At 31.9% G+C, this 15837-nt stretch overlaps 2 protein-coding genes across 3 annotated transcripts; both read right to left on the bottom strand.

Moving 5' to 3' along the window:
* Positions 1 to 4139: 4139 nt before the first annotated feature.
* On the bottom strand, positions 4140 to 8060 carry LOC133301116 (signal peptidase complex subunit 2-like). 2 transcript variants are annotated; one of them, XM_061500727.1, is made up of 5 exons: positions 7921 to 8060; positions 7640 to 7791; positions 7348 to 7429; positions 4623 to 4765; positions 4140 to 4459 (listed from the first exon to the last, which is right to left on the bottom strand). In XM_061500727.1, exons 1-5 carry the CDS (start codon positions 7999 to 8001, stop codon positions 4363 to 4365), a joined length of 555 nt encoding a protein of 184 aa, XP_061356711.1. In that variant the 5' UTR covers positions 8002 to 8060; the 3' UTR covers positions 4140 to 4362. The 2 variants fall into 2 exon arrangements, with proteins under 2 accessions (XP_061356711.1, XP_061356712.1); XM_061500728.1 differs by having other exon boundaries at positions 7348 to 7484; positions 7680 to 7791; positions 7921 to 8054.
* A 936-nt stretch (positions 8061 to 8996) lies between these two features.
* On the bottom strand, positions 8997 to 14325 carry LOC133301117 (peroxisomal nicotinamide adenine dinucleotide carrier-like). Its single transcript, XM_061500729.1, has 11 exons — positions 14239 to 14325; positions 14051 to 14128; positions 13846 to 13920; positions 12857 to 12987; positions 12495 to 12549; positions 11746 to 11856; positions 11364 to 11432; positions 11191 to 11298; positions 10990 to 11058; positions 10128 to 10182; positions 8997 to 9254 (listed from the first exon to the last, which is right to left on the bottom strand). The coding sequence occupies exons 1-11, from the start codon at positions 14317 to 14319 to the stop codon at positions 9079 to 9081; spliced, it is 1008 nt and encodes a 335-aa protein (XP_061356713.1). The 5' UTR covers positions 14320 to 14325; the 3' UTR covers positions 8997 to 9078.
* Positions 14326 to 15837: the final 1512 nt, after the last annotated feature.

The following is a 15837-nucleotide window of genomic DNA, read 5'->3' as shown; positions in this document are numbered from 1 at the left end:
CAAATTTCCTTTCAGCCAGATCACTCTAGCTAAAACAAAAGCACAATTTTTCTCTATATCGACATTGGTTTTTTTAGATTAATATATAATAACAAAAGGACACAAAAAGTTCTCAGTTAAGCTTCATGGTTACGATTCAACTCTTGAATTTAAAAGATGGAATTTTGCTTTTGCAAACCAGTAGCCAAACTTGGGAGCTTTAATGAATTTGTTCCAATTTTTCAAAATGGAAATTTCTAGTGTAATCTGAGTTCACACTATTACATATATATAAAAATATTTTGTATTATTTTTTAAAAAATTCGTATAAGATCACATCATTTTTTCTTACATATTTATATAAATTTTAATGACTTCCAAAATAATTATCTTTTTAACTACCCGTTCTTACAGTTATATACTCTTCCTAATATGTCAAACACCAATTGTTTTTTTAAAAAAAATCTTTTTATAAAGGATTTAATGTTTTTCACGTTGTAGGAGAAAAATTTATCTTCTACATACATATAAAAGTATGTGAGACCTATGTAAGGGCATGTGAAGAGAAGAGAAAAAAAAAACATGAGTCCACACACTTTTATGTGCATATAAGAAATAAAATTATTTTCTACAACATAAGAAATATTAATCTCTTTTATAAATTGTTCATATTTTATTTTCACTCTTTGTTTTAGATTCACGGGACGGGTTCCAAGGAGAAAAGAGAATGCATTAAAAAATAATGAGTTTCAATTTTCTCATACACTTGAGAAAACTTTCTGATATTATAAACATACTTTATATGAGCTCACATTTATTAAGAAAAAAATATTGCATAAAAATTAAAGGATCACTAATAAGAGAAAATAACTCTCTTACAATATAAGAAAATATTTTTCTTTAAATAATTTGAACTTATATTTTTTTTTAAAACAAGAAGTTTTATACCAAATCTTCTTTATTTTGTATCTGACGATTTACATATTTAATAAATCAGAATCGTTATATATAATTATGATCAACAATCAAAAAATGAAAGTATAACTTATACCGATATAAAATAATTCTGACCCTTCTTTATAATGGAATAAAATTTTTTGACACCGTTATTAAACTTTGAAATTTGACACCAAATTCTAACCGTTAAATTTCGCCAATCAACAATTATCATTTATTAGAAATCAAATTTATTAATTAATTATTAATTTTCAATAAATGATAACCGTCGATTGCAGAAATCAACAATTAAGATTTGATGTCAAATTTCAAAATTTGATACCAGTATCAAAATATCTTATCCCCTTTATAAATATTATTTGTTGTCCCTACACATAATAATACATGTATACACCATAGAATATAGTACATATGACTTGCCATGTCCATAATGGTTGTGGTGTTTGTGGAAGTTGTCCCAATCCCGTAAGTCCATTCCTGGATTGACTTGTTATCTCATTTTGCTGACATAGCGACAAACCCAAGTTGCTATGGAAAATATATTTGTATTAAAGCAATTTATCAAAATCTATCAGCTTTTTTATACAGATCAGGTGAAAGAAGTTCCTTCACTTTCAGCGGCATACAAACTCATCTCATTTTCTCAATTCTTCATTATAGATTCGATACCCAAATCAAAACTCATGATTGCTATATGTACTAAAACCTGACCATTAGTTGTTATATAACTAACTTCATTTTTTTTTTCAAGAAAACCAAATATTAAGATTTTTTTTTTCATTTTGTTTCTTATTTTACTTTTTTTTTTTTTTTAAGAAAGTGATGAACACTACCTTCATAACACCTTAAAATTATAAGAAAATATAACAAAAAAATGTGACTTTGTATAATTATAAACAAAAGTATATTAACTATAAAAAAATAAAAAATCGAACCCCACTATATGCACTATTTTTTTCTGTTGCAACTTATGTGATACAGATACACCTTTTGATGGTGGTCTTGACTAAGAAAACCGTGGTAACTCTAGGTTTTACTCCATAGGGTAGAGGATGATAGGTTTATGCATCACCTTTCATGGGGAACAAAAGACCTCACTAGTGAATAAGTGGTCCTCCACTTGGGACACTGAGCACCCATTACTTTATAGTTATACTATGTTACCATTGCCTCTTAATCTGATTAAGACATCTTAACTTGTACCCGTCTCATATTTTATTCAAATATCTTATCTGGAAGGCTCACTTGTCCAAATTCTAGTGTAAGACATTTTTTTTTTTTAATTTTTTAATACTATTTTTTGGCAATGGACTACTACATAAATATATTATAGTTTTTGAAGAGAGGGAGGGGGGGGGGGGGGGGGTTCATTTTAGTAGCCTACTATTATTACTTTCTGTGTAAAAGGGTTTTATAAGAGTTATGTTGTAGGAAAAATGATTGTGTTATGTTATAGAGATTCGTTTTGCGTGCCGAAGTTTTTTTTTTTTGGCTGCGGGTCCCACAAAATTTTGTGTGTGTAAGAAATTTTTTATGATCATGTTAAATGATAGATGATAAATCCTATGTAAAATATATATTTTTGTGCAGGAACATCATTTGGTGAGGGGGTAAAACATGGTGTTATAATGGCTAAGAGCTCAAAAGGAAAACAATGATGATGCTTGAGCTTCCCTCATGACCTTGAGTCGTGGGATCTCAGAAATTTCCCAAACATATTTTTAAGGAGCAACACTTCTGGCTGGCTGCACGTGCAGAGAGCACCACCGTAACCTTCGCTACCTAAGCCTTGTGAACAAGGTATTTTCATCAAAGATGTTTTGTTTCCGTACAGTAAATATCAAAATTTGTTTTTTAAAATTTTGATGGCTTGATATATTAAATTTTGAAAATACAAAAACTCTATAAATCACAGATGTCTACTATATTAATGTTTTTCAGATATTAACATAATAACATGTCTGTTATTTGAAGACTAATATGATACTAAGATAGAGTTTTTATAACTTTAATTTAAAGATGATTTTTTTTGTCATTCATATGTCACCCCTACATTTCCCTGAGGAAACAGAGAGAAGATCTATAAACAATAATTTATGGGATAAATATTTTTCATATCGTAGAAGATAAATTTATCTCCAACACATACATAAAAATATGTAATATGAGGAGAGGAGAGAAAAAAGAAAAATATAAATCTCACATACTTTTACGTGTATATAGAAAATAAAATTATTTCCTATAATATGATAAATATTAATCCCATAATTTATATATAGAAATTCCTATTCACTTTTGCTAAAGCATTCTATTTAAAAGAGACTATCTCATAAATATATTGGGCTCAATTAGTGTAGTGGAACAGAATTCAATGAGTTGGTTACATCTTGGTCTTAAAAAAGGAAAAGTACGGGATTGTTTCTGATTGAGCTTTTAGTCAATACTTCACATCTGAACCCTCCGTTTGCTTTTCTTAATGATATAAGATGTATATAAATGATAGTTTTTAATATTTTGAATACATAGGTTATTCTGCTTATTTTTTTTATGTCTATTTTATCTACTAATTTTCAATATTGTTAGATTAGAATTTTAACTAATTTTTATCATTTCTCTCACCTCTTGAGAATATAATCTAACGGTAGAATAACATATTCCTATTTTGAAATTATTAATGTGTTAGTATGAAGTTATTTTACACAGATAGTGCATGACAGTAAAATTAATGTTGAAATGTTGTGTTCTTTTCTTCTTTTTCTCCCATGTTTTCTCAGCAATCTAACTACTAAATATTTTTAGTGAAAATCAAACTATATTATAAGCACAGTTCGTGTAAAAAGTGCATTCTGAGTAGAGCATTACTGGGAGCAAGAGTCATATTTATTTATGCTGCAAATTGAAAGAGTTGGTAGCAATATAAAAACTATACTTTGAAAAAAAAGATGCACAGCACTGGCTATCTATTACTAGAGAGAAAATCATAACATTAATTTACTTTCATAAAAGCAAACTCAAGTTAATATATTAGTAATGGATTTGAAAATAAGAAGCTTCAAAATGTGTTGAAAGGAAGATTTAACACCAGCTCGCTAGTGATCCCAGCATGCAATGTCACTGGAAGTACTACCAGCTCAACAACACACATGTTTATAAAGCAAGTACTTCAATTTTAAACTAATCTTAAAAAGAAAAGTAGAGGGAAAAAAAGATAGGCAACAATTAATCTTTTTCAGGAAACTAAGTGAAACTAATGCTCCATCTTTTTCAACAGAAAAACACCGATGAAATATGGGAATAAATTGTGTTGTAAAGTTAGTGAAATCCTGATTCCCTGCCATTCTAAATGTTTAAGTCATAAACCATATCCAGATTTACGTATCTCCCCTCCAAAAAGGTGCGCTACATAACTAAGTTCATGTCTCTATATTACTTGTTCTTCTTTGGTTCTTTTGTATATTGATCTATCAATGCCTCCACATCTTTCCAGAAGCGGCCCTCCACCAAGACTCCTTCCTTAGTGAACCTGCAATCCAAAGAAAAATACACTGAAGCATTTTATCTCCAAAAAGCAGTGTAATTAGAAGTATGCAACACTGATGTACTTTGTCTAGTGTTAATGTACGTGCATGCATATGTGAAGCATTTTGGTTGGGAAGCCAGAGAGAGAGAGAGAGAGAGAGAGATACCATTCGGTAACACTTTTAGTCAAATGCACTGGTTCGTTTGCAGACACTGATTTTGGATCTGCACTCGCTATGTTAAGTGTGTATATGTCTGAAAATCTAGGCAATTTGGACGAAACTTCTAAACCAGTACTGGTGAAGGATCCCTGTATAAAAAAAATAAATTACATCTAAGTTGGAATACACAATAAAATCGTAATTTAAGTTGAGAATCTCCTGGGCTTCTGCTGAAGGCTAATATCAAAAGGCAAAAAGCACCACTTGATTTGTGACAGAGTTCAAAGACAAACTTAAATTAGAATGCATTTTCATTAATTTTTCTATGTGCAACACGAATTCCTCTACCCCCTTTTCCCCACACGTAGACAAACATCTAGAAAAATTAAGTCTAAGAGTATATAACATACAATAGTCAGTACAAAGATAAAAACTTATAAGCTGTACCCATATACCATGAAAAACTTAAATTAATCTGCCAAGCAGCCAACTAGTTTGCATCATTGCTCATCAAGCAAATACTTCAGTAAAGGATAAGATAATATGAATATTAATAAACATTGATGGCTTGATGTGCACCATTCAATACACGAGTGATTTGCTTTTTATCATGTCTGATGAGTTTTGAGTTAAAACAGCGATGTTCAGATTATCCTATGTATTTAAGTCTTTTAAGGCACATACAAATAAACCAGATCGAAACAAAAGGCCTTTTGTTCTCTCAGAAGAGACCAAAACAAAAACGAAAAATAAAAATGGGATGGTGGATTTATACAATAAGATGAAGGCATGAATCTCTCTCTCTCAATCACACACACATTGGCATAAATTCACACATGTAAAATTCTTAAAATGTTCTTTGTGCATTGAAAGTCATGGATTCGAGTATATTAAACAGCACCTTTGCAAAATGCAAGAATAACGCTGATACAATCAAACCTCACCCCTACTCTCACATTGCTACCTTTGCAAAATCGATAATATTTCTGCACTTTGGTTTGCCTTTCTTTCCATGTATTAGAAAATGAATTTAAGATGGTCAAATAAAACAGGGGGTATGTCTCTTCAAGAATTTGTTTTCCCCCAATTTGAATGTAAAGCCTCTAACCTTTATTAGTTTGAAATCAAAGATTCATAACACTATCACTTCATCGTCACATATTCTAACAGTCCACATTAAGCAAAAAAATTCAGCAGAGAAATGAGTATTATAGATAATGTATAGGTATTTTACAAAATCCAACAAAAGAGGACTGGCATAGGAACAAGGTAGGTGACGTTTCAACTTTAACAGATTTAGGAAAGATGAGTCATTGAGAAAAATGCCAGCCAAACACAGCATCTATTCTCCATATATATATATATATATAGAGAGGGGCAGGATCCTTTGATACCGGTGTCAAATTTGAAGTTTGACACCTCATCTGAGAGCCGTTAGATCAAAAAAGATCAAAGGTGTCACATGCTTACAAATCAGAGCCGTTGATATTTTTTGATCTAACGGCTCTCAGATGAGGTGTCAAATTTCAAATTTGACACTGGTGTCAAAGGATCCTACCTCATATATATATATATATATATATATATATATATGGTAGGATCCTTTGACACCAGTGTCAAATTTAAAATTTGACACCTCATCTGAGAGCCATTGGATCAAAAAAGATCAATGGTGTCACATGCTTACAAATCAGAGCCATTGATCTTTTTTGATCCAATGACTCTCAAATGAGGTGTCAAATTTCAAATTTGACACTGATGTCGAAGGATCTTACCTCTATACATATAGGGTTTTATAAGAGTTATGTTGTAGGAAAAGTGATTGTGTAATGTTACAGAGATTCGTTTTGCGTGCCATAATTTTTTCTTTTTCTTTTTTCTTCAAAAAGTGTGGGTCTCACAAAATGTTGTGTGTGTAGGAAAGTTTGTTGTGTCATGTTAAATGACAAATGCAAACCCCATATATATATATGGATTTAACGTTTCTAAAGTGAATGTAGATAAGTTACATTCACTCCCAAAACGACGTCGTTTTGGGTTTAAAAATTAAAAAATTATAATGAAAAAAACTATTATAACCCTGAAATAAATTATAATTACAAAAATACCTTGATTTCCGTCCCAAAACGAGTCGTTTTGGGCTCACTGTAGAAAAAGCGAACCCTATATATATATAAGTTATCTACCTTGACTGTAGAAAAAGCGAACCCTATATATATATATATATATATATATATATATATAGGAAAAGTATTTGTTATTTTAAATAACATAAAGTTACGTCATTTTAAGAGAGAGATAGACACAAAATAATTATTTTATTTAAAATTTAAATTAAAAAAAATCACCCACTTTCTCTCTCCCATGATTTCCATTTTTTTGTATCTATCTCTCTCCTGATATGACATAACTTATGTTATTTAAAATGACAAACACCAAACCCTATATATATATATATATATATATATATATATATATATATATATATATAGGGTCAAGATCATTTTACACCAGTGTAAGTTACACTTTCAATATTGTCGGTTGATCCCACTTATATCTAAGAGCTCTAATTTTTTTAGTAATGTGAGCCATTGGATACAAGTGGATCAATGGTCAAAAATTGAGTGTAAGATTTCTAACTCTTACACCGCTGTAAGAAGTCCTCTATATATATATATATATATATATATGGGAAAGGCAACTACTTTATATAAAGTAATTAGAAACTTACAGCAGGAGGATAAGTAAACAAAATAGCATTTTTCTCCTTAGTGTATATGATCAGCTGCAACATCCCATTGAATACTATATACGTGCCACTGCCAGAGTTAAAGATCAAACAGAACTGAAGCAAAATCAATAAAATGCCAATTGAAGCCCAGAAACCATTTTTTATTAATAAAAAAAGGGGAAGAAAAATAACCCAATTTTGCACCCCAAAAAAAAAAACTATTGTTCCTACACTTTCATCAGTCATTTAAAAGTGAAAGAGACATATAAAAGTGAAGCGTGTAAAAGGATATAAGATGATGCAGGCAATGAGAAATTCCCTGTTCTCAGGGAACTTCTTCTTGTAAAACTGTGCAAACAGAGCAATGACGATGATGATGGTCCCAACTAACAGCCTCACGTTGCTCAATCTGACATCTTCAACATAACCACGACTCGTTACTATCTGCACGGTAACAAAATTGAAGCATGACCCTCAAACCAAAAGCTCAATCAAATAGATAAAAAACAAAACTTTTGTAGCGTGGATGAATTTGAAAGGGAGGGAGAAAAGGGGGATTAGGGTTTAACGGACCTCAGAAACAGACTCGTCAAGGATGTGTTTGATGGAGTGGTGATCCAACAGATTCGCTTTCTTTGCTGCTTTAGACGCCATTTTCTGATTCCTTTACTCTCTCTAATTTGCTTTGGGTTTTGTCCAAGTTTGACTTTGATCCAAGCAGCTAAGCGTTTCTTTCAAATGGTAAATAGTCAAGTATAAATAATAATAAAAAGTGTAAATACTCTTTTCCTTTTCGATTCTAATTTAAAAAAATTTCTATTAGTCCCTCAAAATGATTAAAATGGATCCATTTTGAATTTCGTAAAGACCATAAATAACTTTTTCATTTGCTAGAAACTAGAGCGGGCATCGTAAAATTTGCTGAGGACCAAATAAGGTATTTACTCTTATAAAAAATTGACAAAATAAAGATATAAGTTAAGAAAGTGAGAGAAGTTATATTTACTACATCTTTTTCTTACTATCAAATTTTAACCGTTAATTTCTGTCAATCTAACGATTATAATTTATTAAAAATTAATTAATAAGTATGACCCAATAAATTACAACAGTTAAATTGACGAAAATCAATGGTTAAAATTTAGTAGTAAGAGATAATAAAAAAAAGGTAGTAAGTATAATCTCTTCCTAATAAAATATATTTTAGTTAATTTAAGTAATTAATATTAAAATATCTTATTCTAAAGTATGTCTGATATTACATTTGTCATAAATATGCGTATTCATAAGATATTTATGATATTCTGTAAATATTTATATTTTATGATAATTTCTTTGTATATAATTTTTTTTTATGATTAAGTCCAGTAAAAAGATTGATATTTTCTAAAACATACTCTGCAAAGGATTATGCCTTTTTCATAACCGTGATGTTAGCAAATAAACCTGATAAAACAGCTGTTTTTTGTGTTCGGTTTAGCACCATGGAACAAACCAAACCAGTAACTGTATTGTGTAATATTCGGCATGAATTTCAACCATGGAAACTAGCCTGACGAAAACAATCAAGATACAGTTAGTCATATTTTAATATCTTGTTTAAGTTACAAACTTTCAAATGTTTTTCTAGTTCCTACAATTTGAATTAATTTGCTAACTGAAGATGGTTCATAAAATCTCAATCTAGAGAAAACTCAAGTTAGTGGTCTCCAATCATAGATGCTTTGGCTTTCAAGTATTGGCAGCATCCTTGGCAAGCAAGAAATGAATTCCCTTAACTAGTTCTTCCTTCATCATGAACAACACAGCAGCAGCCAGCACACTTTGTACAATTTTTGTGCCCATACCTTTGTAAAATCCATAAAAACCTTCATAGTGCATCATCTTAATAATAGCATCCCATGTACCTGAATTTAAAGAAAATTATGCAACTTTACAGAGGAAACAGAGAATAGTGAGAGAGTAAAATTTCTAAAACCTCAAACTTAGTTAACAGTCAAATGGTTTCATAATGGATGGAGCGTGTGTTTGTGTATGTGTTTGTGTGTGAGGGAGGGAAGCAACAAACAGAAGCATTTATCACCAGGTGAGCAAGGGCATTAATATAGCATGTTAACTTCAGCAATATAGTACTTGTAAGTATAAACTCTTTTTTTTTTATATTATCCATCAGTTTATCTATTATTTGACTAATCCGACTCGAGCCGGATAGAACCACATGGGCGGCAAAACTCTTCCTACCAAGTTTTAACACAGCTGCGTTCCCAGATACTCAAATTCGAGACCACTAGTTAAGCTAGAACAACCAGTAACTATAAACCCTCTTGGGACATTGACCTTTGTGCCACACTTTGTAATAAAAATAACTTAAATGCCATGGATTCAATTTTTTTTCCAAAGTGCCACGTCAATAATGTCACTATATACTGTAGCGACTAGAAAAGGGACCAAAGTTGCTACATGGCCCAATGACTTTGGCCCTGTCTCTGCCACGTGTGTCAGAAAAGAAACCAAAGTAGCTACATGGCGTAACGACTTTAGCCCTGTCTCTGCCACGTGGTTAGACTATAGTCGCTACAATACATAGTGACTTCACTGATGTGGCAATTTGGAAGAAAAAAAATGGATCTGTGACATTCAGGTGATTTTTATTTCAAAGTGTGGCACAAAAGTCAATGTCCCAACTCTCTTTTGGCAAACATGATCAAAGGATAGATGAAACCTACTGTACAAATGGATCTTGACTACAAGGTATAACAAAAGATCGTCACAACTTAAACCTTTATAATGGCGCCTCTTGTCTCCAGTTTCATCCTGTCGAGCTTGAAGCCTTGCCTGTTAGAACAACATAACAAGTGAGAAATTGAGAAAAGCATTTTCGATACAGATCATTTTCTCAGTCCTCCCCATTCATTACATCTCCAGAATAATGGACATCAATGTGACACACGTCGAGGACATGACAACACAGCAAATTTAAAAAATAAGGCACATTGAGTCTATTACTATGAATCATCCACCACATTAAAAACAAGTGAATAAAATTATGCGAATGATTCAGTTGTCTAATGTCTAAATTAAATTAAAAAATTATTGATAACAGATGATTACAATGTCAAACACAATCAACCATCTAAAGTTCATTATCAGATATAATACATATAAAAACATAAATGACTCAGCATTTGAATTTTCAAGCAATGTAACAAAAAATATATAATCAGATCTCCATCTTTACAAAATTCTAACTGGTATCAATACCATACTGGCCTCAAGGTCCTAGAAAAATACAAAAGTAAAATATGTGCCAATGTGTGCCATATTTGTGATCCCAAAATTTCTGTGCATTGATCCACACTCCTTTTTGTTTCGTCAAATGGTATAATAAAAAAAAGACCGCATACAGTTCATGATTTTTCTTCTTTATTTTTTCACATTTAACCAATGCATTTCTGTATTTTTCTTTGACAGGCATCAGCTAACAAGAAAAATGTCCACGTTCCAAGATAGTTTCTACCATTATTTTCCAGCTCTGCAATTTAAGAAATATAGTTTTAAATTCTCATTATTTTTTTATTCTGATAACCCTATGGTTCCCATTTAGCCAAATAAAACCATCTTGAGAAAGCTAGTATGATATACCTTTACAACTAGGAGTGGATAAGTTACAATAGTAGCTCCAAGCTTAGCTAAAGCTCCAAGAAGAAATATCTAGTGTCACAAGGGAATATTAGTATGACAAAGTCGTAAATCATTAACAGTTTTCAACATAAGAGAAAATATAAGTGTGAATAGGATATCACAAAAAGCGATTTTATCCAGAGAAGTGGAAGTAGATAATACCTCTGAAGCAGTTGCCCCGTTGCTACCCTTCTTACTCCAAGCACGTTTTCTTTTTAACTTCTTTAACATGGTTTCATACAGCATGAACTGTATGGAAGGATTGCTTACCTGAGATCAGGAACAACCAATCAGTAATACTCCCTCAGCATGAAAGAGATTCACTTCCAACATACCATGATCAATGTTGGTAATACACCTTTCCAGAAACCCCAAATTCCAGCTTCATTGTAGATTTCTTGAATCTGCAAATATTTATTCAACAAAGGGAAACTAGAGGGTTTGAAAAGTCTTAAGACTTCTAAGGAGTTCCCAGGGAACAAGGGCAGGAACTCCAGTAAAATTCTTCATATGATAAAGGGGAAAACCCATGATAATTATATTATAAATCATTAATCAATTTGTTGGAATAATTTTCAGATAATTTCTTCCAATTGGAATATAAAGATCCTTGATAAAGACTACATGATTAGTTTTCCAAACATTTTATCATAGTAGAATAGCCTAGACACATAAATTCTTGAAATTGCTAAAAATACCAATATAGACTTTACCTACCACATGGCTAGTTCCATAAGGAAGAGGCTCAACTGCAGAAAGATTTGTTTGCTCGGTGACAACTAACAATCCCTGATCTGGTGGAGTTCTGTTTAACTCTTTTCTCTGCGTCTGCACAGAAAGAAAAAATAGTTTTTGACACAAAATAGCAAAAATCAGAATCTAACTAAGACTTACTAGGTGAGTCAGACAGGAAGAAAGTAAAGAGAGAGGGACAGACAGACAGATCTTGCTTATCATTTACTGCTCTAAATTATAAGAGAATATTGTTCTGATAACTTTGAGAAACACAAATAGCAAAACATAATAAGGGACAGAACATGTATTATATATCCTATACTGAAACAACTTAAACCAACAAAATCAGTTTTGTATATTAAAAAACACAGGGTTCCCAAACTAGTTGCCAAATCCATGAAACCCCTAAACTATTTCGAGTCCAAACAAGCATTCAAATCCATGATTCCTTCCCTTCCAAGTTTATCTACTTACAAAGTTGAAATACTTTTGGAAATGCTTTGGCTAACAGGAAAGGAAACAAGAATCCTCATAATAGTCTTGCAATTTCCTTTTTCTAAAAAACCAAATTCTAATATCAAATCAGGAGAAAAGTAATAGTTTTTCCTCAGTTTCATGTTTGGTGTATAACAAGAAACAAGATAAAGAAGGGTTAGGATGAGTAGGGAGAGGAAGGAAGGGGAAAGCAGAAAGAAAAAGAGAAAAGAGATTACTATCATATAGTTATTTACCTGCATACGAGTAACAACTAACCATATGGGATTTGTTAAGAGCACGTTAACACACCTACAAAAATATTTATCAAACAATTTGAGTCATAACACTTTACATGAGTACAGCAAGATTACATAATCAATGATTTATACAAACATGATCGGCAACTAACAGTACATGCTTATGGGAAGGTCAATTCAGCAACTCTTTTACAAATCCAAATTTGAGAAATATAGAAATAGAACCTTAACAGCCACATGTATGATATTAATACGGCAAAATTACTGCTGTAGCCATAAGAAAAACTGTTATTCAATCACTTAAGTTTGTGGGGCAAAAACAAACTAGAACCACATTGACTCTTTACAAAGTAAACTACCCAGATAAAGCAGCAACAAGAAGTGAGGCGAGAATCCCGACTGATCCATCACCAATGCCTATCTTCTTCTGCTTTAGTGCAGCAGCTTCAGCATTGTTCCTGAATATTTGATAGAAATAATAGTAAACACCCTGTACCATAAAATTGTAAGTTATTAAAACATAGAAAACTAAATCAAAGCAATGAACAGGTTGCCACAAAGTACATCATGCAGGAACCATGGGTTGTTGAAAACTTTCATTCATTTTCAAAGATAACGAGCCACACTACAGACCATCAAGAAGTCTATTATGTCAATAATTATATTAGATAGTGCATGAACTAACTAGTTTTTCCTTGTACATACTACCAAACCTCAAAACAATTAAATTTTTTGAGTCTTTAACAATAGTATGGGGAGTAAGTCTGGACAATAATAACTACATAAGAATTAATCCTCTGAATCTAGGGCAGATTGACCTATTGGCTTGCCATTAAATCAACATTTCAAACACCGCTCACCAAGTCAAATTTCCATTATTTTTAATCTGCAAAAAAACTATTAATGTATAAACTAATTCAACTGCTTTCAACATACAGATCACTTTATCTCAAACTAGTTGGGGTTAATTTAACTTCACCTTTATCTCAAATTAGTTGGGGTGTTGGAAACATATGCATTGACAATGACATCCGCCAAACAAAACCGATACAAGCATTCTTAAATTTTAAGTTTTCCCAATGATTCCAATAATAAAAGGAAATATATCAAGAAATTTGACTCGATGTAAAACAATAAAGTAAACAACCGTTATCTGCAATAAATAAAATAGCAATATCACGAAAAATAAGTGTAAAGAATCAATTCAACCCAAAAGTTTAAGCTGTTGAGTGAGGTTACATTAATGATTTTTATATATCTCACATTCTCACACGAGAGTTCACTGAGCTTGAAGGGTGGACAATGCACACGCCTTATATATCTCAACAATAAGCTAAAAGGAGCTCACCTGAGACGTAGCTGTACCCACTAGCGATGGCATCAAGCCTCCATACAACCGTTCCCACCCCTCTTCTTTTACAACCTACAATATTTTCCCATAAACAAAATCACCAACTATTTTCTTCATTTCGATAACGAAAAGAAAGAAACAAATCTTTGGCACAATTCAGCTAAACAATCATATGATATAATCCTCGCTAATGGACAGAAACCTGGCACATTTGCTCGAGGGTCCCTTGACTCTTCTTGCCTTTCTTCGGATCACGCTCGGTTTGTTGACGAGTGTTTACCTGTAGATCACCTCAGAAAAATTGAATCTTTGTCATATTAGAAGAAAACCCACATGAAATTTTTTTCGAGAAAATGGAAAAAGAATCAGTTTTTGAAATCATAACCGTACGGTTTGAAGTGGGTATGTGATGAGCTGAGCAATGATCCCTCCTCCAGCTCCAGCCAACCCATTGATCACAGCGTCAGACATGTTTTTTTTTCTTTCTCGGGGAAATCAAAATCTATTGGGGACTTTCTTTCTTTCTTTCTTTCTCAGGAAAGCATGGTAAACGAGGGAATGCACCTATTACCAGTTCAAAAGTCTATGATATAGTAACGATGATTTCACAATTGGCACATGAAACATTGTTTTCGATATCGATCAAGGTATGAATGCCCCACGACACGACTTTGGCAATTGGTCGTTGCATTTGGGAAAAGGAAATGATGGAAACGTTGTTAAGGGGTGGTTGTGTACTGTGTACAGACCATTCTACCCTTGATTAAGCTGCTACTACACGCCCTTGTCGTCGTGCCTGTGAATGTTTTCTTGAGGTGTGCGTTTCGCAGTTTACAGTTCAGATAATGTTTCTTCTTCTTTTACTATTCATGTACCAAACACGGTGTTACTGTTTCTTCTTTCCCGGCATGCTTGATCAAAATACACCATGCCATGTGTCCCAACTATATATAAGTAAGGCTGTGAAGTTGGGAGTAATCAATGAAGGAAACCAAAATAGTCAAACCGAACGAAATTGAATTAGTTTTAGGGTTTTATTAGTTTTATGTTACATGATTTAAGTGTTGTTTTCAACACACACAAAAATGGACAGAGAAAGTGGAATGATGAAAGAGAAAGAAAAACATGTGGACCCTACCTCTTTAATGTGTGTGTAGGAAAGTGATGTTATATCATGTTACATAATAAACATAAAACCCTTAGTTTTAACTTTTGAACTGAAAAAAGAAAAGATTTTATCCATTTGTATTAATATTTTTTAAGGAAAAATAGTTTTGTATTTACTGTATAAATTTTTTCATATGTGATTTAAGGGGCGTTTGGTACTCGAAACTTTTTATTTTATCCTGAAATCATGATTATCTGATAAATGGTTGGAACAAAAATTGTCTGAGAATTTTACGAAAAAGATATTTGGTAGGATAAAATATTACCAGAAATATTAGTTAATTTTTGTAAATGAGTGTTTAGTTGAAAATAAAATATTACTGGAAATATGATCAAATTTGACAAAAATATCCTCGTGAAGATTAACTTTTAAAAAAAACGATTAACTAAAAATATAACAATGAGACGCAAAAAACGACCCGCTGCATCGTTGGTGATAAAACAAAGTGAAGAACAGTATCTTTCACGTTGTCATGTGTATTAGGATTTAATTTTTCTCCTCCATTCTTTATCAAATAATTTAAATTTAAATTGCTCTACTACAAGCTGATGAGGTCTTAGTGCTGATGTTTGTTTCCATTCATAAAATTAATTTTTGTGCCTTTCAACTTCCTTCTAAAGGCTTACTGCAGCCTCCTCATAACTATGGTTCATCAACTGCATACAAATTAGAAGTGTAGCAGAGGCTACTTATTTTTTTGCGATACCAAATGATCGAAAATGAAGTATTAAAATATCACTTCTATAGCCAGTCATAAACTAATATAATATAACAATAGAACACAAATCTAAATGTACAAAATTTACTATCACTAGTCAGCA

This window comes from Gastrolobium bilobum, unplaced genomic scaffold (genome assembly GCF_033153095.1).
Source record: "Gastrolobium bilobum isolate Gb01-03AN ecotype WA unplaced genomic scaffold, APGP_CSIRO_Gbil_v1 utg10099, whole genome shotgun sequence".
Taxonomy (NCBI): domain Eukaryota; kingdom Viridiplantae; phylum Streptophyta; class Magnoliopsida; order Fabales; family Fabaceae; genus Gastrolobium; species Gastrolobium bilobum.
The sequence above is the reverse complement of the archived record's forward strand: the minus strand, read 5'-3'. Positions and strand labels throughout refer to the sequence as shown.

Coding starts and splice junctions, on each gene's coding strand:
- LOC133301117 (XM_061500729.1), bottom strand. CDS start 14,319: ATGTCTGACGCTGTGATCAATGGGTTGGCTGGAGCTGGAGGAGGGATC. Junction 14,129..14,238: donor TCACATACCCACTTCAAACC/GTACGGTTATGA, acceptor GGTGATCTACAG/GTAAACACTCGTCAACAAAC. Junction 9,255..10,127: donor CAAGAGGCGCCATTATAAAG/GTTTAAGTTGTG, acceptor CTTTAAATTCAG/GTACATGGGATGCTATTATT.
- LOC133301116 (XM_061500728.1), bottom strand. CDS start 8,001: ATGGCGTCTAAAGCAGCAAAGAAAGCGAATCTGTTGGATCACCACTCC. Junction 7,792..7,920: donor TTGACGAGTCTGTTTCTGAG/GTCCGTTAAACC, acceptor GTTACCGTGCAG/ATAGTAACGAGTCGTGGTTA. Junction 4,766..7,347: donor TGTTTACTTATCCTCCTGCT/GTAAGTTTCTAA, acceptor TTTTTTATACAG/GGATCCTTCACCAGTACTGG.